Source organism: Xiphophorus hellerii, chromosome 16 (genome assembly GCF_003331165.1).
Source record: "Xiphophorus hellerii strain 12219 chromosome 16, Xiphophorus_hellerii-4.1, whole genome shotgun sequence".
Taxonomy (NCBI): domain Eukaryota; kingdom Metazoa; phylum Chordata; class Actinopteri; order Cyprinodontiformes; family Poeciliidae; genus Xiphophorus; species Xiphophorus hellerii.
In genome coordinates this window covers 11,511,536-11,535,832 of record NC_045687.1, presented here as the reverse complement: position 1 = coordinate 11,535,832, position 24,297 = coordinate 11,511,536, and the positions used below count along the sequence as shown (strand labels likewise).

Sequence of the window (24,297 nt, the reverse complement as noted above, 5' to 3'; positions counted from 1 at the left end):
TGTGCTGGATATTGATTATTTCAGTGTTGATGCATGAATTAAGCATTTGTTTGAAAGATTAAATTCTTTCATTTCAGGTAAAAGCAGAAATTAAGCATGACCTTGTGATAACTAGTTGCTCAGGAAAGCAGTTTGACTCATAATAGAACAATGGACCTCGTAGTAGCAAAATGCTGCCCCCTAGTGACAAAAACACAGAAAATCAAGCCTCACGAGGCAAATCATGTGTCCAGAAGAGCAGTTTGAGATTTTTTTTTTTTTTTTTAACTATTCATCATTTTTACTCATTTTAGTACACTAGTGCGTTAAAACTATTGGGTTTACCCATCATGTTATAAATAAACATACAGTTAACTTACAATAAACTGTAATGAACATTTAATATGTTTATAGCTATCCAACTACAAAGTCCACGGAGAACAGGAAATTGCACAGGGAATCGGAGATATTGAAGTGGTAATGAACCAGTAATGGTTGCTACTTTTCTCAGCACAATGATGCAAAGTTTATGGCAGGTCAGTGTAGAATATAATCACACCAGATTTCTGTCGAGAATTTTTCCGAATGACATTTGTATGTGTCAGAATTAAATTGGATGTATATGTAAATCAAGACTCCCAGTTGTGCAAATAGTAATTTAATGTTTCCAAAACTGAGACGGTTAGGCAAAAATCATTTGTAGGATATCTGAAAAAATCCTCAAATTTAATGCCTGTTTTCACAATATTTAATGTGTATATTACACATAGATATTGAGTTTTTAATATACATTTCAGGTCACACTTCCCATCATTCTTCCATGATATAGTATATTAATGGCTTGACATTCATCAAGCCTTCCAGCCACAGAGTATAATTTGCAGTCGGGTTACGGGTAGGTGAAGTTTGAACTCTATTTCAAGCATCAGGTACCATCTAGTACACTTCTCACACTCAGCAAAACCTTTGATATCTGCCTTTTTTACTTCAACACATGGCTGAAGTAAACATAGCAGGATTTTTTGTTTTCTGATTTGAAACATTAGTTTAAGTCAGTAACCTTTTCTATCCATAGAACCATGTTTGCTTTTATTCCTATGCAATAAAATGTGTCAAGAGCCAAAGGAGCAGGTGGGGTCCACCTTATTGTTCTGTTGGATAACCAAAGATGTTTGAGCTGTAGGTCACAGACAGATGGCTGGACGTTCTCTTGCTGGATGTTCTTCCAAAGAGTTGAATTTCTGGTTCTACCAGTTACACTATTATGTGGATCATATACATCAGAATGTTTTTTTGTTTTTTTTTTACATCGGTTTTCTAATTAGATTGTTGCAAATCATGATTACACAAACAGTTACAGAAATTGCATGTGTCATGTTAACTGAATGCTGCGTATTTTATATTTAAAACCATGTAATAAATATCTGTTAGGGGTAATGTCTGTGTTACAAATTTCTCTAGTAAAAATGTATTTCACAAAACATGTTCTCTGTGGGTAGAAGGAATGTAGCTAGCTACATGAAAATATATAAACATAAGTAGAAGTATATTTTATTCTTAAAAGACTGACTTTCAATATTTCTTTAGTGTTCTTTTTGTATATGATGAGTTACATTTGCGAAGGCTTAAATCTTCCTGTTAAGTAATAATTATATTTTGGATATCTGCAAAGAACAGTTATTATATGATTATACCGCTTGCCATCAACTCCACACGTTTTTGCTCTTTTGTCACAGTAAAACTTGTCAAGCATCCATCGCGCCGATTGCGTCAATGGTAAACAGCGACAACTGGAAGTCACGTGTGGCTCTCTGCCGAGCGCCCAACGTCATCTTAAGCGCTGATTGGACAAACATTTTGTGTGACGGTACTGTCTGCGTTGTGATAGGTTCCTGATTCTTGTCTGTTAATCCTGACCCCGCCCCCTCATAATGCAGCATGGGCAAAAAAAATACCAGATTCGGTAGCTTCAGCTGAGAGAGCATACCCCTGTTGAGAAATATTTGGCCGATTAAACCAAAGGTGAGCGAACAAATGCGTGAGTTCATGTAATGCGTGTTGTGTGTTTTTATCGTAGTTCTGGTTGCAAACCTATACTCATGAATGCGGCTGTCAGAGACTGTTAGCAATCTGGACTCCTACATGCTAACCCACATTGCAGCGCTCAGGAAGGCAGGAGGTTGTCGCCACGTTAAGTTAGCTCGCTGGCTAAATTTGACTCCCTCAGCAACGTTACGCACTACTGTATAAAACGAAACGGACGTCAGAAGAGAGGCAATATACCGAAATCTAGAGTAGCGTAGTTGTTAAGCTAAGACATATCTTCGTGTTTTAAAGCATCCAGGCCAAAAACTGCTGGGAGCGACAGTTAGCAAGCTAGCATGGAAGCTGAAATGACTGCCGCCGGAGTGCCGAGTCCAGATGGTTAACCCAAGCTGTTCAAGCCTCAGCTTTATCAATTTAAATAATGATCTATATAAATAAACTCTATAAACGGCATGTTAGTAGAATTAGTAAGCAAAGAAGATTGCTAAGCGAGCTTACTGTAGTGGCTTCTCAGCAGCAGTATAACAGAAAATTAAATGACACCAGACTTATATACCGCATATGTCAGATTTTTATATGATTTTTATTCTCACCTCTACTGTATTTTCACAATAGTTGCACGTCAAAACAAATAGATTTATTTTTACCACCAATGAAATATCTTTCACATGACCCAAAGGTCACAAAAATAGGATAATTACAAGATATTAAAATTAAAACAAGGGGCACTTTGCTTAATTAATTTCTGTTAAACACGGGAAAAGTTTCACCAGATTTTTGTGAATGTAATTTATTATTATTATTATTATTATTGGTTGGGGGTGTAGGGATAATATTAGTAATTTAATGTGATGCTGATGAATGAAATCAAGTCCCATTAACTGATAATGGGTTGGGATTAATTGCTTCTTAAATTACAGTATACATTGATATTACAGCATTTTTAAGTGTTACTGAGCTCAGTTCCAACTGGTTTACAGAAGGGCCTTCTTGATAATAGGAAAGTTTTATTTTTAAAGCAGGGATTGTGCGACTGTGTATAATGACACATTTGTAGCTGAAGAGAATATGATGAGATTTTTACAGTCAGTTGCAACAAAATTATAAAATGTGATAAAACTACAAGTAGTAGGCTGGATTGAAAATACAGTAAAGTCACTTTTCACAGTGATTATGTTGTAATTTAATTCCTCCTGATTTCTTGTGACCCATATGTTAAAATGTTTTAAAAGTCTAAATAAATGATACCTTGATCATACATGTAGGTTAAAGATTAAGACAGCAACAGTGACATGAAATGTTCAATACATATTTGAGAAATATTTTGCCTTTTTAACAGTTAAATAAATGTTAGTCAATTTAGTTTCATCTGCTTGTCATTGAGCCAAAATGTCATGTTTTGTTATTCTACATATGTTTTACATTTTTTGATGGAATCTTAACCTTGGATAGGCTAAAAAATACTTCTTAGATTTATTTTATTGTTTTTTTTATATTTTAAGAAACCATTTTATTCACGTAATAATAACACTTAAAATGAGTATTTTGTTATTGAGGAATGATATCCATAAACCATAAGGTTAAACCTCTGCCTTATTAGCATCTTGCAAGGCAGCTGCCCAGTCTGAACATAGTAAAATGTGGTTCAATGAGAAACAATGTGAAACTGCATGGAATGAAAATTACATTTCACTTTTACCCCACAGTCTTCATTGAAAACAAATGTTTCTAAAATATGTAATTTTCTGCAACAGCAGGTTTTTTAGATAATAATGAAATGATTGATTTAAAAATTAACTCAAAAGATTTTTGTATAAAAATGAGGGGGTCTGTACTTCCAGTCAGATTAAACCAATAGTCATCTTCAGATGATGGCTGGAATGGGGACAGTGTGTGTAAGCACATGTTTTTGTGATTGCAAAAACTTGTGTGTTTAATTCCTGTACCCTATAGGCATATGAAAGCCAAACTACATACTTGAATCAGAGTTGTTTCAGTGTATGTCACTCTTTGTTTGTTGTATGTAGCTCCAAAAGTCTCATGTCATGACATGAGTACATTTAATTTTCTATGCATGGTGGTTGCATTTTATAATTCTTATTAGGATCAAGTTTAAGCTCACATATTGACCTAAAACTTTGATAAAAATGTCAAAATGATGATACTAAATGACCTCTAATGTAGCTATTTTTGTGTAATGTAGTGCACAATTGATCCCTTATTATGGATGGTAATGATTAAAACATCAATAACCAACAAGCACAAAGAATTGGACAAAAGCATTATCCAGTGAAATTAATATATTCAATGTGAGCTGGTATTGAAATAATGAGATATTGAAACTTATTGTAGTTTCAATATATCATAGTTTAAAATGACTGATGCTGTAAATGGTTGTTTAATAGAACATGCATTATGTTCCTCTTCTGTACAATAAAATTAGCCAGTCTGATGGATTTCCAATCCCCTTGATTGATGCTAAAGGATGAGGCGGACAGAGAGCAATGGGAACATTGTGATTAAGGGAAAAAGCAGAGATGGGAATGCATGGATTAATTGTAACTGATATTGTCACTGCAACAATCAACGATGATATTATGACTGTATGCTTTCCTACTATGATCATTGCCTACTGTTGAACGATGATCTTAAAGCTTATCCAGCTCTCACATGTCCAAGGCAAGTTTCTGGTCCATCACTACTTTGACTCTGAGACAAACTACTATGCATTAACACACACACACACAGTCTTTAAAGATAGCTTAGAGTAACAAGTTTACATGATGTAAATATTGTTGGACTGTGGAGAAGGCAAGTATCTAAATTAAACCCTGTAAGTCTTCGAGAATCAAACTGGTACCCAATTCCCGTCAGGTACCCGTGCTAACGACGATTACTGCACCATCTGGTGTGTAGCTCCAAAAGTCTCTACACTGCCATGATGTATTGAGAGCTATGTTTTAGTTCACATCAGTTTTCCTGCTTTTTGTAATAGTTCCCCACTCTGCAGTTATCTGGGTCCCCACGGGCTCCGTTCCTCTTACTTGTATCAGTATCAGCTGCATGGGAAGGTCAGGCTGTCCTTGTGCATACATTGGATGATCAGCCCTCCTACTGCTTGATGACGCCACTGCCCACTCTAACCAGCACAATTTCTGTGTCTGTGTGTGTATCATCCGCACAGGGCACTTTTCACTTTGAGAGGCCTTTACCACATTTACGGGATCTCAGTTACACAGTCAAATAAATAAGAAAACAAAGGGTGCCTAGTTTTGTTTATTATAGAGTATTATAGAGTATTTTTTTAAAGACATTTAAATGCACATAACATTAAAAAACTAGTGTAAATGTAAGTTGGCAGATGCAGTTTACACCTCGTGAAGAGCTGTAAATGCTCCTTGTTCTTCCTGCCACATGTTTGTAGCATCTGATGTCTGCTCTAACTATAGAGGACAGCTGCCAAGAGCCAGCTGGCTCTTCAGATCCACTCAGTTTATCTCCAGTAATAAACACTACTTCTGCAGGTAACTACTGAACTAAATCTAAACAGAAGTATTGAGGGACAAATTTGGCTTCTGTTTCAACCACAGATTTATTTTTAAGCTCGAACAAGATGCCTTTAAAAAGTGTTTACCTACTAAATCGACTCCACCTACTCTAATGCGATTCTGCACTTGTTTCTCTGCAGTAATGTTCCAACGATGCCGATAGTAGACAAACTCAAGGAGGCGTTGAAACCTGGTCGGAAGGAGACGGGCGACGATGGCGACCTCAACAAGCTGCTGGCTTCTTCCGCCAAGAAGGTGCTTTTGCAGAAAATCGAGTTTGAGCCCGCCAGCAAGGGCTTCTCCTACCAGCTGGACAGCCTGAAGAACAAGTATGTGATCCTCAACCCCAGAACCGAGGGCGCCGCGGGCCAGAAAGCTGCAGAGCCCTCTCAAATAAAGAGGCAAGGTGAGCTTTCAAACGCAGCGGAGAAAGCTTCAGAGCTTTCCATGTTTCATGTTGTTTTAAGGTAATTGTTCTTGGAGTTCAGCTCTCGTGTCTTGTGTTGTCCTCCATCAGCATCTGAAAATGTGATCAGCAGCCAGGGCGACGGGATCCCAGCCCCACAGAAAATGCTCTTTCCTGGCAACAAGCTCAATCTGAAGTGGGAGCGTGTGTACAGGGTGGGAGCTGGTCTTCACAACCTTGGAAACACCTGCTTCCTCAACTCCACCGTTCAGTGTCTCACCTACACCCCGCCGCTCGCCAACTACCTGCTCTCAAAGGAGCACAGTCGGGCCTGTGAGTATCTCAGTCCTGCATTTTACTCAGCGTTTTGTTTTGATCAAAAAGAAAAGCTTCATTTTGGACATTGATTAGCTCAAAAACTATTATTTTTTTGAGAATTTTGCTGTGTCTAATAAAAAAAACGGACTTTTTCTTAATATTTTGTTGCAAAATATTAATGTTATGCAAATATTGTTGGAAATAAAACTTGATTTTAAATGTATCTCTGTGCTGTTATTGTTTCAGGCCACCAGTCAGGCTTCTGTATGATCTGTGTAATGCAGAACCATATCATCCAAGCCTTCGCCAACACTGGCAACGCCATTAAGCCCGTCTCCTTCATCAGAGACCTGAAAAGTAAGACTCCCCTCAGTAAACTCAGCATGAGTCTGTCTGAGCAGCTCAGACAGGCAGAGTGGAAAGTCTGACATGTGCTGGAAACCATTAGGAACTCCGGAGCTTTACATTGATGTACTGTAGTTTCACTGCAGCCTTGTGCCCTGCTTCCTCTGCTTTCTCCTTGTGCTGCTGCAACCTTGTCTCCGTCTTCTGCGCCTCCCCCCCTCCATCCCTCTTTACCTCCTAACTCCCTCCTTCCCCAATGCCCTTTCTGTCTCCTTGTGACTGCAGGCTTAGAGGAGCTGCTTTAGCACAAAAAATGTGCGAGCTACCTGCTTCTCCTCCCCTCCACCTGGACTCATATGTAGTTCCATTTACGTTTAGTTTCTGCCTTTAGAAAACTCCGATATGCGGTGAAGATAAATTTTTCTTTCATAGAATTAGCCTTAAAATGTAGATATGTCCTCGTTTTATTAGCTAAAAGCTAGAAAAGCACTCTGTAACTGAGTTTTGCAGTATCTGATCTCACAGTTACAACTCTACTCCCTGCTGATTTCATCCCTTCTCTACTATGAGTGAACAAGCTTGGTCATAAGTGTATTGTCTCTTATTTCCCACTCTGGTGTGACTCAGTTCTCCATCAGCGAGTGATGCTATAGTTCTGGGAATGTGGTGATGAACACATTAGAAATCTGCCAGCTTAAAGTCTCCCATTTTTCAATTAGGAGACCACAGAAGGACAGAGATCTTGCGGCTACATTAGCACTAATGCAGGACTTGTTGTGTGGATGAGATGCAAGTCTATAGAAGCTACTGACATAGGGTTTTTTTTTTTGTAAGTAAGGCTGATAAAACTGATTAAAGTGAATCTTATACATCACCAGTTGAATGGAAGTACACTTTTACTTTAACAGTATCAGAAACAATCAAAAATAAATAAAGATTTTTTTTCTTAGTTTTAGGGCATAAAAATAGTTTTGCCTTTTAAAATATTTCGTGTCCTAATGGGAATTTTGTGATTTTGAAAAGTGTGTGCTTTGTTCTGGCACTGTGCTATTTTTCCAAATGCATCTTTCAGTAAAACAGTTATTTCTCGCACAGCCTGTTTTGCTTCCTTTTATTCAGTAGCAAGTTACTACATGCAGGGAATCTTTTTTTTGACTCGACATTAGAGTACCTAAATTATTTGTCATGCTTATTGATTAAAGAGGCAGAAATGTAAGAAGCACTTCTGTTACCCACAGAAATCGCTAGACATTTTCGCTTTGGAAGCCAAGAAGACGCCCATGAGTTCCTGCGCTACACCATTGATGCCATGCAGAAAGCCTGTCTCAATGGATACCCAAAGTATGTATTCTCATTGTTACAGGTTTCTGGTTCCGAAAGCTGTTATGTGCTTTACAATTTGTTCCATTCCTGTTTTGTAGACTCGATAGACAGACTCAAGCCACAACACTGGTTCACCAGATCTTTGGAGGTTACCTCAGGTCAAGAGGTAGTGTTTTCTTGTTTCAGGTTTTATTTTCCACATAGTATTTTTTTTTAAAATAAATTTTCATTCTTTATCAAATAGTTATTGGGATTTTTTGTGTTAAACTGACCCAAAGTAGCTCAAAATCATTTTCGATTGTATTTGGTTGTTGTCTTTTAGTGAAATGCTCCATCTGCAAAAGTGTCTCAGACACGTATGACCCTTACCTGGACATTGCCGTGGAGATTCGGGTTTGTTGCATGGTTTAATGAAACATTTATTTCCATATAAATGAAACCATTCAACAGCGTCATGGTAAATATGTGTGTTTATATCTTCCAGCAAGCAGCAAACATAGTGCGAGCCCTAGAGCTGTTTGTCAAACCAGACGTTCTGAGTGGAGAGAATGCCTACATGTGTGCCAAGTGAGTGGCATTTATTCAGTCTGACTGCGTGCTTAAAAAATATCTTTAGCTTGTGAAGAAATGCTGGGCTTCTATTCTGAACATTTATTTCTGTAAAGAGATGATGCTAAATGAGTTTTCTTCAGGTGCAAAAAGAAGGTGCCGGCCACCAAGCGCTTCACTGTCCACCGGACATCCAACGTCCTCACCCTTTCTCTGAAGAGGTTTGCCAACTTCAGCGGAGGAAAAATAACCAAGGTAAATATCACTCTTTATTTATTTGATTTTTATTACTGTATTAGTGTAATACTCTTGTACTTATTGGAACAGCTATGTATTGATGGATGGTCTGATTTCTTTAATTTTCTTTCTTTGTAGGATGTTGGTTATCCAGAATTTCTAAACATCCGCCCCTACATGTCTCAGAGCTCAGGCGACCCCGTTATGTACGGTTTATATGCTGTCTTGGTGCATTCTGGGTACAGCTGCCATGCTGGTCACTACTACTGCTACGTTAAGGTAAGCTTAAAAATGTGTACATGCCATTCTGCTTTATATTTAAGGAATTAACGTAAAGAGAAAGTTTAATCGTTAATGTCCTTCCTCTAGGCGAGTAACGGGCAGTGGTACCAGATGAATGATTCAATGGTTCACTCCAGTAACATCAAAGTGGTTTTGAACCAGCAGGCTTATGTGCTTTTCTACCTGAGGTGAGAAGGAGCTGAAACCGATCAAAACTGGTGTTTATACCCTTCGGGGGCGGTGTTGAATTATCTTGCAATATCTCAAGGATCCCTGAGTCGAAGAAGAATGCAGACGGCCAGACCACCAAGCAGGGAATGTTACATTCTGCGAAGAACAGTGCATCGTCCGAGCAGATAAAGAGAGCAAACTTGAACGGGCCGCTCTCTTCCCCACAAGTCACCAAGGTGTCAAAACATTTCGTGAATTTATTGAGGTCTGCCTCCTTTAAATTTCAGTGGATTCATTTCCTCTCAACTGACTCTCCTCCTCAGAAACTTGAGCCTGCACAGCTGCGTAAGATCCAGTCTATGGATGGCGGCCTGGGTCTGCCCGTTTCCAGGAACGGCGTGAACTCCCAGCCGCAGCCCAGGCTCTCCAACTGGACGTCGTCATCCAATGGCTTGCCGAAGGTGCCAGGCGGACCTGCGGTCATAGAGGAGCCTTTCAAGAAGGTGAAGAAGCCCTCTCCTCAGAGCCAGGCGCAGTCCCGCAGCACCACGCCCACGCCTTCCAACAACGGGGTCGCGAGGACGGAGGGGGACAAAAAACAAAGCGGCGAGGGCAGAGGGATGGCAGCATCTACCTCATTCAAGTCTTTGTCGGACTCTTCCTCTGCTGACACAACTGACTCAAAGGTACAATAGCCCTGAAAATGTTGTCATGTTGAGGTAGAGCTTAAGAATATCAGAAAATACTGTGATAGTGATAATATTAGTAAATATTACCACGATGATATATTGTCTTTAGAATTTTGGACTGTGTTCAGACCCCATCCAGTTGGCTAAATATTACATTAGTATGAACAATGCAAAGTTCAGAACACTTAATATTTATGAGCCAACAATTATTGCCTTCCAAACTATCCATACAGAGCTGCAACTAATGATTATTTGAGTAATTGATTATTCTATCCATTATTTTGATGATTAATTGGATAAAAAGATTGGCACATTTCTGTAGATTTTTTTATTTAACCGCTTATGCCTTTATATACAATATTACAGATGTACGTTAAAATATGCAAATAAACAAGTCATTAAATAAGAAAATAAACGCATTCCTTTGATAATTTGTAATTAAGGATGCTTCTGGACATAAAAAAAAGCTTATCAATAAAGTGTATGTCTAAGGTGCTTAATAGAAATGTTTTTTTACAGAACTTGAACAAGGTGAAGCAAAAACCACTTTAGTTCTGGGTAGAACATGTTTACAAAAATAATTTTTTTTATCTTTTATTACTTCTCTGAATGTGTTGTTTATCCAGCAATTGGCCTTTTTTATGGACCAGTTAACAATTAATTGATTACTCATATAGTTGATGATCACTTGGATAAATGATTAATCTGATTAATCATTTCAGTCCTACTCCAAACAGATTTTTGCTATATAAATATTGCAGACACTGACATTACAAGGATAGATAAAAAGATATAGTGCCAAGCTCAAACTTTAATGAATTTAATTGGAACAAAAAGTAGTTCATTATTGACAAGTGAAATGATAGAGATACATGTGGGATTTCTGCTTTGTTATAAAAAGTCCTATCTAATTATCTTAATTATTATTAAGTCCAGATTTCTCATATGAGGGCTTTAAAATGCATGTAGTTATGTGTCAAATTATTAATTCTTTGTTTCTTTTATCAGCTCTTGCCTCCATCAAAGAACTTGGAATACATTTTTTCCTTTTTTGTTTTCAAAATCCAGACTTATTCCAGTTGAGAATTTTTGGAAAGCCTTAAAAAATAGCTTGGGCTCTGTCAGTTTGGATTGATAGATATCAATCTATTTTTTATTTTTTGGTTTTGTATATAATAAAATGGATGAAAGAGAACAGCGCAGCAATACTTTTGCATGACTTTAAGGAAAAAGCAAGACTACCTACATCTTCGTTTTGCCAGGAGTCCGTTGGTCCAAAAAGCGAGCCGGTAAGAGAGACGCCCTCCACGCCTCGGAAAGGCTCCAGCAGCTTGGCCTCTCCAGCCCGGAGCGTGGAGCGCTCTCAGAGCACAGAGGAACAGAAGACGGCTAAGTTAAAACCCCCGGCGCTCAACAACATCACATCTGAGGCCACCAGCATCATGTCTCCACCACCTGCCAAGAAACTGGCTCTCTCGGCCAAGAAGGTGAGTTTTCTATGACCCCTTTAGCATGATTACAGGCAAATATTCAAGTTTTTTTTCTATTTTGTATAATAATTGATTTCGCCTGCTGTATCTGTCTAATCAACCATGTTAGATTTTCTCTTCTTTTTCTTTAGCTCCCCTTTTTTTCTAACCATTTCTAATTCTTCTCTGCCACACCCTTTCTTCCTGGCATTCTTCCCACCATCTTGTCTCTTCCACACCCGTCTTCCTGATATGATTTTTTTCTTCCTTTTTTTTTTTTGTCACATTCATGGCTATTTTTCTTTAGACCACCAAGTTTTTATTTATGTCGATAACTGCAGGCTTACAGTCAGAGTCTGAGCAACATTGATGCTCTGCGCCATTCGCCAAAGCAGCTGCCCACCGACCCTAAACATCAAAATCAACTTAAATCCCCAGCCGTCGCCTCAGTTCATCACACTGACAGGTATGTTAAAATCCTCATTTTTGTTTCAGTTCCCACGTGTCTTGTTCTGGACTTACATTCGTTCATTATTTTTCTTTTCCCCCCAGAGTTAGTCCATTTAATCCTCTTAAAGCCCAGTTATCACCTTTTTCTCACTCATGTGGATCTCACAAGCAGCCACTTTTCTCCACACTGCAAAAACCAAAAGCCAGCCTTTCTCACAAAACCAATGGCCTTCACAGTCCGAACCCAACCAGCCCCAAGTCTTCCAGCAACCTCGGCCCCGCAGCTCAAGAGCCAGACCTTGACCCTCTGGCTCAAAACATCAGCCCAAAGAAGAAGAAAAAGAAGAGGAAAAGGCGACACTCTGAGGTGGAGGATGATAAAGAGACTTTGCCATCTTCAGCTCCTTCCACACAGTCCAGCCCCACAGAGTCGGCGCACGAGAAGAATGGCAAAAAGAAGAAGAAGAAGAGGAAGAAAAAGCGGAAACTCGAAAGTGATGATGGGGAAAAAACTAAAGAGAGGGAGTTCGTCCAGTCACATTTGGATGTATCGACTCAAGAGGAGGATTGGTGTCAGAGCGGCTTATGGAGCCTAACACCTCATTCAGATGCAGAGCCATCAGATCAGAAACCACAGGAAGCTGAATCTGTGAGGAAAAAAAAGAAGAAAAAGAAGAAAATGATTGAACAGGAGTTGTCTCTGCAGGAAATAAACTCTAGATGCCCCACATCAGAAAGGTGGGTGCAAATCTATAAATTGAAATGGTCTTTTTTTAGCATTTCCATATCAAACTGTCAGCTTGATCAGCCACTTTGGCTTCTAGCAAGCTCTAAGCACTCCCTTAAAGCTTTTAGACTTCCAGCAAAGTTTCGTTTTATGAAACGGATCCCATGTGATTTATGTTTCATTACTCAGCTCTTCATAAAGTGCTGCACATCAGTTGCTCATCTTTATAAATGTTTAATTTGCTCTGCCTTATAAACTTAAAGAGTCGCTTCAAATGCATCCCTTCCATCTGCTTTATGGAAATCCTAAATTCCTGTGTGCTCCAACAGGGATCCAGAGATGAAAACTGCAAACGTCTATCATGATGCAGAAGATTTAATAAAGGTGAACAATAAATTGACTATAAGAAAGAAAAAGAAGAAGCTAAAAGAAGAGCAGCGAGGAGTGAGAAAATGCTCTGAAGATGAGTCAGCAGAAGAACCTGCCTCCAAAAAGATCTCCACAGAGGACAGAAAAGTTGGCAAAGAAAGTACAGGTGAGCTATTTATGACAGAAAACCTCAGTTAAGCGTCTCTGTTGCACAACGTAATGTCCATGTTATTCATTTTATGCCACCTTTTTTATTTCATCATTTAAACAATCAATTTTCCTTAAAAAAAAAAAGCTACAGTAAAGCACTTATTTTTATATTTACAAGAAAAATAGCCCAAATATTCATAGTGTAAGCTTAAGATGCAACTGAACTGATAATAAAGATAAATAGGTCTTGGTTCAGACATGAAAGGGTTTCCAAAGGAAAAAAATAATCTGCTTATATCTCACTTTTTTATTTGAAGTAGCTAAAAAAGAATTTATAAAAAATCAATTACAATCATGTGTATCTAAAAATATTGATGTCGACAAATTATTGTTATTTATCAACTGTTAATTGCAGCCATAATTACAATCTTAGACGTAGATATAACTCGTTTGTTTGCTTTTTTTTTACAATTGATTGTGAGTGGATATATTGTGCTGGATCATTTGTCCAAAATGTTGAAAGATAATAAACACAATTGGTTTGGTGACTCAGTATTGCACCAAAAGTCAATAACATGTAATTTACCAGTCAACACCTCGTCTGACTTCCCTTTTTCTCTCTGATGACGATAAGCCTCAGTGGTTGTGTGGGACAGCCAGGTGAGGGACGGCTATAAACGCAGCAAGGCTCCAGCGGCTGATGGAAGCGCTCCGGTGAACACCTCAAACCACGTCGTTCCTGCAGGCTGGGATGGGAAAAAGAGCAGTGACGTTGTGGAAGAGCTTCTCAAGAACTCCACAAACAAAGCCTATGGAGCCAACGGTGTGTAAACCTGAAGTCACAGTGTTTGGAAATAGGATTTGGAACGCTTCAACAAGTCGGTATGTTTTTGCTCCAGTCCTCAGCTGGGATGGTGAAGTCTCTGCTGTCAGTAGGGATGCGATTGAAGATGTCCGCAGTGCCACGTTTGACACGGTGATTGATGAGTGGGATGAAGACTTTGACAGAGGAAAGGTGAGGAAAGAATTGAGGGAAATCAGTGTTGTGCAGTGGCTCTTAAAAATGTACACACCCCGCCATGTTTATGATTCTTAAAATAAAAAAATGTACCAACCTTTTCCATCTTTAATGTGACACATACACTGCACAGTTTAATTGAAAAACAAGCCAGTCTTAGTTGGGTGATAAGAACTCCTTTCTTTTAAATGCTCAGGTGAAGAAAGTTAAGAACTACAAAAGAGAGAAGTGGAGGAGTGGCAGCAGCATCTTCCAGAAGATCCAGGACAGGCGGAACAAGTGGTCGGTAACACCCGGAGCGAAACGAGTTTTCGGAGTGCGACGCTGAGCTCTCGCTGACGGGAAAGCTGGACAGCCACACTGTAAACCAAACCTCTGTTCTTACTCTTACTCCTGTTTTCATCTTTGTCTGCTGAGTTAAAGACTGTTTCCCCAATTTAGGAGAACAATTTGTGCTATAAGCATCCCACTGATGGTCTAACCAGTCCAAAAGTATGAAATATGAAAATGTTGCCTTTATTGGCTCATTAACATAAAAAATCCTCATATATTTGTGTCACATTAATTGCTAAGTGTCCATATTTTTAAGCCTTAGTTGCTGTGTTAAAACTGCTCTGGAATAAAATAAACATCGTATAAATATGAGGAGTTCACTGCAACACTTTGGCTGTCTTGTGTCCGACTTCGACACGGCCTCTGCAGGCATAAGGGCTCTCAAGTTTAGACAGTAAAGAAGTGACCTTTGTTTTAACCTTCCTCCTTGATATATTCTAAACCAAATTATTCAGGCATTTAAGTGTTTTATTTTTTTTTATGTAACATATTCCCCAAATGGTTTTAAGTTGGTGCTGTCTGTCGTTTTTGTTATTTTTATTTTGGACCAAATTTTGCCTGCTCATTGTTGGCAAAATAATGGTTGAAATTGCCAGGGTTTTTTTGTATATATGCATGACTGAACAAAGTTTGGTGTCTTTCTTTTTTCTTCTTTTTGTATGAGTTAAATTTTTTTTCTAAAACTGAGCATCTCAGTTTTTTGTCCAGAGGCCTCGGGTGTGGAAATGGAACCTTCTCATTCTCTACAACAACTCTCCCACAATAAGTATCACTTTTTTATTTTATTTTAGACACTTCATCAGAATTGGATGTGATCGTTTCTTTTTATCTCTATGCAATTTTCTGACCATCACGCCAGTCATGTAAAAACTGGGCTGAGACTCAGGAACCCGGACCTCATGTATCCCCCGTCAACCCGGTGACCAGATCCACCTGCCTCCTCCTTCTCCTTCCTCCTCCTTTTTCATTTCAGCGCAACCATTCTACCTGGACCACCACGTTTGCATCCTGTACATCTTGTAGAAACTGTTTTATACAAACGATTTCAAATTAGTGTACTGTTGGGGGGCACAAACGCGTAGAAAAACCCGTTCTATCAAAACGCTTTGCCAACGTAGAAGACTGTACAGTCCGTCTTGTGCTATGCTGTAAAGACTTGCCCATGCACTTCTTTTCATTTTAGAGATGTTGCCTTGAATTGGCTACAACACCTATAGGATTTAATGTTATAAATATCTAATTTAAAGAACAAAAGAAAGATCTTTAATGTGCTAATACTCAGTTGATGGATGTTGACTTGAGAATTTACCTGCAACGTGTTTGTGTATAAGACTTACCTGTTTTCATGCAAGTTCTCCTCTGTCACTGTAGTCTGTATACAGAGCAGGAGAGGTTGAAGCGGTCTTAACTTCTGTAGGACATTTTTGTCAACTGTGAAATCATAACGTAGGCTATGACTCTCAAAGAGGCACAGAGGAACATTTAGTGTGAATGTTTGCAATGATTCTGTGTTTTGCACCGTAATTTTTTTCTGACCAGGAATGAGAACTTTCATAATGAAAGAAGCTCTTGCCACAATACATTTAAGTAAAAAGGTGCAATAAAGTTGTGACTTTTGTGAGTTGTTTTTATTTTTCTATTAATACATTGAAATATTACATATTTATAGCTTGCATTACAGGCAAAAGCTCCACTTTAATTAGAAAGGCAGGGGTTTATTGCTTTTTATTTTTTTATCAACAGTTTTTGCCCTCATCTATTTACCCTCTCAACCAAATGCACATGCACTAAGCCTATTCTGGAAAAGAAAAAAAAAAGAAATTAAAAAATAGTGATATTCATATCTTAAATGGAAGGATTGTCCAGAGAATGATGGTGTCTCATGGTGGAGAATAGCAGTTGAGAAGGCTACTTAATTCTATATAAATTTCAAGTCAGAATTGTTAAACTATATTTTCTTCATTAGCCTTAAAAATATATGAAATCAATCCTGTCTGAATGGCTTAATTATATTAATTAATCAAAAGAAAGGCAGGGGATAAATAAAACAGATTTCTTCATGAAAACAACACTTTAATAATGCTTGAGTTATATTTTACTTATTTTGGATTTTGGATCAGTATCATAAAAAACTTTTTTTTAAAAAGCTGTAACTTGCAGCTGGGTCTCAGTAAGTTACTGTTACAGGTGTTTCAGTATTAAAATTGCTATTGTAATTTATTGACAGCACTGCTACTCCAAAATCTTTCAATGATTATTGCTGTATTTTAATGTAAGGTAATAAACATTCATTTACAGTACTGTCACCATGTTTTGTCTTACAGTAGGACACTTTTACTGCATTTCTATTAAAATTACAACTCTAACTGGCTTGATTTTCTTCTAAGACTTCACACCCTGTCATCACACGGTGATGTCATTAGGCACTGACTAACAGAGGAGTTTAGAAAATGTGTGTTTGTGGCAAATTGTCATACCAAGGTCAAAAATAAAATTGCTCTAGCTAGAGTACACGTATTCACTATCTATCTATCTATCTATCTATCTATCTATCTATCTATCTATCTATTTACCTGTCTGTCGAAAATAAAAAAATATACATTAAGTCAGTAATTGTGTATTCAAAAAAATATATTCGTGTGTGACAGCACACAATAAGTTATACGGAATGCTAAATTTATCTTTAAAAAGCATGTTAAAGAACTACAGAACACTGTAATGCAAAAATGAAACATACACACATAAAAGAAAAACATTCGCTTGCTATACAACATTACTTTAATTTGCACGATGCATGCAGAGATGCTCCGAGATGCATTTATGTGTTGAGAAAAGTTAAAGGTGAGTTAGACCGTGACATCACATCTGGGGTGGGAGGGACCTTGCATGTGGTCCGGTTCCTCCCGAGTGAGGAGGCGGATCGGCGAGCACCCAACACCGGATAAAAAACGCATATCTCTGTCTGAAAACAGAGTAGAAGAGAGGCAAATGTAACAGCAACAAAAGTGAAAAAAAAAAAAAAAAAGATTTCGGTGAACTCGGCTCTCAAGACTGAGGAGGCTGAGGGAGGACCAGCAGCGAGACGAGCAGGGCTGGAAGGAAGGAGGAAGTAACAGAGCAGGGGAGGCAGGTGTTTGGATCCGCTCCAGGCGAGGCAGAGAGCGGCATCCCCCGGTCACTGACGCCCGCAGCATCAGGATCGGATGGAGGGGGAGAGTCACGGTTTGTCTTTGATACTTTGGCTTTCAGCTTTAATGCAGATTCTAATGCATTTCTTTCTGACAGCTATGTACGTGGTATGCGATGCCAGTCAGAAATGCCACAGTCCATAAAGCTGTGCGTGTTGGTGATATGTACTAAGAAATGTTAAAACCTGAAGTCTCGTTATCCGCAGTGGATTTTAATGCGTGTGTTTATACAGTAGCCTGTCATAAGCTTCCCTTAAAACAGGTGGCCTCTGTGGAATGCACAGCCACTGAGACATAAAAAAAGATCTGCATGCTGAATTATTGAGCACCACACTGCAGCTCTGACAGCATGGTGCAAATACGGCTTAAAAGTTGCTTCTCTGCTCATCTGAACTCACGCTGATCATTCACAGGCATGAAAGGATGACATAGCCTTCGGTGATGCTGTCACCAATGTTTTACTGGAAAATCAGGTCCTGACTTCATTTTTTATGAGGTGACCTGTTTGATGATGTCAGGCCTCGATGAGGTGAGGTAGCAGGACGGCTCAGTGAAGGCTGTGATTGAGGATCAAGTCAATTATTTAGCTATTTAGAGTTTCTCTGAGCTTGGTGCTTCTCAAAATAGCAGCTCTGACAGTGGCCCCATTGCAGGATTTCCTTAGATGCAGTGTTGACAGGAGGAAGGGAGGGAAACAACAACTAGCAGTATAGAAACCATTTGCTAAATTAAGATGAAATGTGTTTTTTTATGTGTTAAGGAATGCATATGAACTTATTCCAAGTCTAGATTGTTTGTTTTTTTCTGTGGCTTTAGGAAAAGGTCGCATTGAGACTGCTTTTACAGGCGTTCCTTATTTTCATGTCTTTTCTTTTGGCAAAGCATCTAATGAATTAGTTAACAATTTTTCAAAGACCAGCAAAAGTGTGAGGTGAAGGTGAAAGGACATTAGTCACTGTGCCTGTCATACTGTGAATGCGAAAGCACAAAGTGCAAGTCATGTTATCGCTTCTGTCTCTATAAAAGAAAGCATACCACTGCCAAGCATCACAGGTTTTCTTGTACTTTATGTTAGACTTACACCACATATTTGTGCGTCTGAAGTTGTAGATGCTGTTTGATGTTCTGTCCTGCTCTCAAACCCTGCCCTGCCGATGTGGCCCGGTGCCTTTGCCCTAACCCCCTTCTCCCTCTGAATTCATCAGGGTGCAGCTCTGTTTGTGAGACTCTCTTCAAAGGCTTTCAGCTGCTTGGTGTCAAAGTGGCTTTATCTTTTCTCTGCGTTTTGCCATCTTACCTGCACCTGTCAGTTCTGCCCCGTTTCTCTTTGTATGGTAGAATGTGTACATACAAAGGAAATGGTGCATTTGTTCATAGGCGTGAAGCTCCACATTTGCAGGTAGGTGTGGTAAATGCGGTTATGGGTGTCTTCTCTCTGCCTCTCTGTGTTTGATCCTTATCTGCAGTGTGATTAACAAGGTGAGATCTAGTAATCTATATATTATGATGCACCCTATATAATACCCAGTTCTTTCAAATGCTTTCTTGAATCTTTTCATGTTTTGTCACCTCATAACCACAAACTTCTGTGTATCCCCCCAGCATGTTGATGCCACCACTATTTTTTACAGAGAGACTGGTGTGTTAAGTGTTTTAGTTTTCTGTCAACATTTTATTTTTACTGTTATCTGGTCAAAGGAGTTTTTTCACAAAGAATAGTTTTGAAACTCTTCATCATTCTCCTTTTTATGTCACAATTATTCTCTGTGTTGGTCCATCACATAAAAGCCAAGTAAAATCCACTGAAGTTTATTGCTGTTATGTGATAAAATGTGAATGTTCAAGTAGTATGAATATTTTTTGCAAGACAATGCATTACTGATAAGTTCTTCTAATGTTTGAAGCGTTTCTAAAAATATATTACATCTGTAATTTTTTGTGACGCATCTTTTGAAAAAAAAACCCCAAAAGATTCAAAAAGAATTGCAGCTTCAAATATTCTGTCAAATCTCCTCAAGTCAGGTCAGATAAAACTCTAAATATAAACCTGAGTGTTTTTAAGAACTGCACTAATTAAACCAGATTTAAAAAGGACTTCTTCCTAAAAATAAATCCAACAGTAAATCTCACATAAATAGCTGAAGTTTAAACCATACCCTTGTTTTCTTTGATCATATTCAATAGCTGTTGTAAGTGTAATACATATTCAGTTGAATGCATTAGCAGCGGGACTGAATCAGCCTCTCGGCCAGTTGTTAGTCAGCTGAGGTGGTGTTAGCATTTGACTGATGTGTGGGAGTTCCTCCAACACAGATCAGTGAAGCTCTCTGTGTATTTTATATTCAGCGAGGAAAAGTTCTCCTCCTGCGTGAACAACCTCTAGGGGACATATCCATATCCATCCCAATATTATTAGACATGAGGAAACGTTGTCTGCTAAGCTCCAGAAACATTTCAGTATTGCTGTTGCAATGGAAACAAAAGTGTTGCTTTGGCATCTTATGCCCACTTGGTGGCATGTGCTGCCCTAGGAAGCTGCTGTTTGGCTTTGTGTGGCCTTCACACTCTGTATGCATGCAGGAAATCACACCTTTATAACCGTTCTCATGTCGAAAATGATGATGTTTATCTCTGAGTGCGACCGCACATGAATCACTGAGGTGTGGCTGTATCACATATCTATAAAATTCAAGGCGTATTGGTTTGCAATACCAGAACCACCAGGCACCGGAACAGCTTCTTTCCCACAGCTGTCACGCTTTTGAACGCCTCCTGGCATAAAACATAAACTATAAGGACTGTACTCTCCTATCCTCTCATACAACAATAACACATGGACTATCCTCCCACACACACACATCACGGACTATTTTCTTCACACACACATACAACCTGTAAATTTTATCTGCCATTATTTATCTTGTATTGTATTATATACATATATAATCCATTCCCTTACATTCTTGTATATTCTGTATATTCTGTATAATCTGTATAATCTGTGCATATAGCTCCCATATTTATATTTATATTTATACACAATATCTATATCTCTTTGCTATAACCCCTTATAGTCCATACATACATAGTCTTGTACATCTGTAAATAAATATTTATATCTCGTAGAGCACTTCTGGATAGATGCAAACTACATCTCGTTGCTTGTACTTGTGACAGTGCAATGACAATAAAGTTGAATTCTATTCTATTCTATTCTATTTTACTCCATTCCTTTTACCTGTAAAAACAAGGCCTAAAGAAACCTATGAATAGATGTTTATGCATACTTGTTTTTAAAATCTTTGTTTGTAGATCATGCAGTACTGGGAAAACAATGTCTCAGTGTCTAGTGCACCAAAACAGCCAAAAAAAGTTACGATTGGGATTTTATGTGATTAGCTAAGACAGGCTAAAACATAATGATGAATTGGAAATTAAAATCAAATATGCTTTTCAACTGCATTTCTTCAATTTCCTTGCCGTGTATTTAATCTTATCCCTGTCTGACCAGCTTTGTCTTTTCTGAAGAAAACCCCCTCCACAACATGATGCTGCCACCACCAGGTTTTAACATGGAGATGGTGTGTTCAGGGAGATTAATTTTTTTGCCAACCATAGAATTTCCAGAGCTACCACTGCCTCTCGGCTGCTTCCCTGATCAATACTCTCCTTGCCAGTCCTAGGTGGAAGGCCATATTTTGGTCAATTTTCAGTGTTATGATGTTTTCAACTTCCCCACAACTTTATTCTTGACCTGTCTGGTGTGGCCTTGATGTTGCAACCCTCCGTGGCATTCACATAACAGCTTAATCATATTATACACAGCAGGACTCAATGTACAGATTAAGTGGCTTCTCAAGGCAATTGGTTACACCATTTAGGAGTAAAAGAGGCTCAATTAAAATACAGAATTTTCAGATTTAGTCAGTTTTGCAAGGCACTGTGGCTTGTCTTTTGGACTCTCACTAAGGTTTTTAAAATATTAATGTGTGGACCCATGAATAGTCCCACCATCTATTCACATCTATCTATGCTAGGACTGCTGAGAGAGTCTTTTGAAGTTCAAGCAGAAAATATTCACCCTAAATAAAACTGGAATGTGCCTTAGTGCTGACTCCTGTGTGTGTCGTTCCTCTGGGTGATGTGCAGCTGTAAGCATTTAAAGCAGCCATTGCAGTTCATGCTAGGGTCAAGCTGAAGCATTTGGACCTCTGGCGATGAAACGGGGCAACAACAGTTGGCATACTCGTGCACACTGTACAAACAATATGATAAAAGCTGCTTTCAGTAATGGCTGCCTACACCAAGTCAACGCTGTGTTGCTCTTGAAACAAGTGTGATTGACAAAGAGGGATGAGTTGATGAATTGATTAATGTCAGAGAGAGAAGCATGTGTTCAGGTGTCGGGGATGGTTTGTGTGACTGACAAGTAGGCTAATTCAGAGTGGCAGGAAATATAATGCCAGCCGAAGAGTAAAGTGAAGTGAATAAACACACCAAATTGTTTTGTGATTATAAACACAGTTTGCATTGCTGTAAGACTGTGTGACTGCCTTTGTGATTCATATCTCCCAGCTTTCATTACTTTTAGAAGTGAATACAGCCTTTTCAGATCAAGAAAATGAGAAAAACCGCAAAGGCCAGAGACTGAAATCAAAATCTGCTTGGGCTAGCTGCTGACAGTTCATAGCGAAGGTCGTGCATGTTTTTCCATTTGAGTTTTCAGTCTGGGGAATGTGACATAGGACTGACTGATAGAGCATAGCCCTGTATACCAAGCAGCAACAGAAAGCTGAGAAGGGAAGAGAGAGAGAGGCTGAGGCGAAGACGTGTAACATAAAAAGGGGGAAGAGGGAGAAAGCAGAAGTGATTTCAGCATCCCAGCAAGTTGCACATTCAAATCAAAGGGGAAGAGAAAGTTGGTGAGTTTGAGAGATTTTTATTTTTCGCAAGGGAAGGCAGAGAAGTCATCCGACTCGGGGATTAAGTGAAGCAAAGCCAGTCAGGGAAACAGCTGGGAGTCTCTCTATGACAAGGAGTTACTGTCAACAGTCACAGTGTGGATTGAAGGTTTTCTGAACTTCCCCTTTTCACCGAACTGAGCGGCGTGTCGAAGGAGCAGCTCGGCCACTAACGCCGATTTCACACACAGATACAGAATCCCTCTCTGAGGCCATGGGGACGGTGAGCGAGCTATGTGTGTCCAGCCTTCAGACGTTCTTGTGCCCAGCTGTGAAGACACCTCCAGGTAAATTAACATCACAACAGGATTTAGTAAAACGCATATCACAGTAACATTGTCCTGAACGCTCAACAATTAGACGAGCAGCTAATTGACAGTTCAGGCTTGTCCGTTTTACCGCTGGCATGAACACACAGCTTCCCTGGAGATGGAAGCAAGCGGTCGGACAAAAATAGGAGATTCTGGTAACTTAATCTTGTTGTCACTATTTAACTCTGTGCACACTTAAAGAGTGTGAGGTGATGTTTTTACTACTAATCTCCACAGTCATGTTGACATGGACAGCTAATACTCACCACGGATGTAAACAGCAAAACATAAAGGAAAATATCTGTTATTCTCTTTGAAAAAAGATTATTTTGCTGGACTTGAAGCCACTTCCCCATTATGTGGTAATGCCCAGAACTGGATGGTGACGAAGCGGATGTGCCTGCTGCAGTGTCAACTACGTCGTTAAGTGTTGCAATTGCATTCCAGGTCACTGCAGGTTTTCCACTGGGAGCGTTTAAACTGTTTGCTGTCGTGACTGCAGCAGCTTTGTTGTTGGGTTGTGGCGAATCAGCTGATGGAGTGCGTACTGGGCGGGAAGGGGTGCTGTCTCTGTGATTTCAAAACACCTGAATCAGCAGAGCCGTGTGTGTGTGAGGAGAGTTTTTTTTTTTTTTTTTAAGCTTTGGATATTTGACGGGAATGCCATCTGGGGTTTTTTTTGTTTGGTTTTAGAATTGAGTTGAGCTGAATTTCCATGACCTTTGTAAAGCTTATGAAAATGAAAGATGTGAGCTTCTCTTTCAACCAGGAATTTACATAATCCCTTTACATTTTTTCCCCCGTATCTGATATTAAATCAGGGTTCATTCTAACAGAAGTGGTGCCATAGTCAAGTTTGTAGTCACTTTTCTTACACATCTTTGTTAGGGCTGCCTTGAAATTTCCAGTGGAACTGAAATCAGAGCTTTGTGGTCATTCCAAAACACTAAGTCAAGTGGTAGTTCACTTACTATTATGCTCAGGCTCATTTTCCACTTGAAAGACCCGTTTTATTCCTTCAAGATTTTCACATAAAGTTCTTTCTTTATGATATGTCCTATTTGTGAAGTTTATTGGTCTGTCCTGAAGCGTGTCAACCACACAACATGATGCTGGCACTCCCATACTTCAAAGCTGGGATGATGTACTGAAGCTTCACCATTTTTCTTTGTAATGTAACAATGCACAGAACCACTTCAATCTTAGTTTAGCTTAGATAAATAAGTTCTTCTTTTATAAAGTGATTTGAATATCTGTTTTTCATTTAAGTTCCTGTGTGAAGATTGCTATATATATATATATATATATATATACACTGCTCAAAAAAATAAAGGGAACACTTAAACAGGTGTTTAACACTTAAAGTGTTCCCTTTATTTTTTTGAGCAGTATATATATAAATATATATATATATATATATATATATAT

The 24,297-nt window shown here is 38.8% G+C and overlaps 2 protein-coding genes across 3 annotated transcripts in view; both read left to right on the top strand.

Annotated features, from left to right (window-relative positions):
• The first annotated feature begins 1,879 nt into the window (after window positions 1-1,879).
• On the top strand, window positions 1,880-16,030 carry usp36 (ubiquitin specific peptidase 36). Its single transcript, XM_032587150.1, has 20 exons — window positions 1,880-2,001; window positions 5,714-5,979; window positions 6,091-6,312; window positions 6,544-6,654; window positions 7,881-7,983; window positions 8,064-8,131; window positions 8,288-8,358; window positions 8,450-8,532; window positions 8,658-8,769; window positions 8,890-9,030; window positions 9,121-9,221; window positions 9,302-9,440; window positions 9,528-9,890; window positions 11,156-11,380; window positions 11,704-11,828; window positions 11,915-12,550; window positions 12,869-13,074; window positions 13,693-13,881; window positions 13,958-14,073; window positions 14,273-16,030. Exons 2-20 carry the CDS (start codon window positions 5,727-5,729, stop codon window positions 14,402-14,404), a joined length of 3,396 nt encoding a protein of 1,131 aa, XP_032443041.1. The 5' UTR covers window positions 1,880-2,001; window positions 5,714-5,726; the 3' UTR covers window positions 14,405-16,030.
• Window positions 16,031-17,348: 1,318 nt separating this feature from the next.
• The window catches only part of cyth1a (cytohesin 1a), a 40,673-nt gene continuing 33,724 nt past the window's right edge, over window positions 17,349-24,297 (top strand). The window contains exon 1 of one of the 2 annotated variants that reach the window (XM_032587225.1): window positions 17,349-17,631. In XM_032587225.1, coding sequence (XP_032443116.1) covers window positions 17,613-17,631 — 19 coding nt within the window. In that variant the 5' untranslated portion in view covers window positions 17,349-17,612. Of the gene's footprint in view, window positions 17,632-22,749; window positions 22,846-24,297 lie in introns of those variants that run through there. The other variant, XM_032587223.1, reaches the window with a different exon arrangement.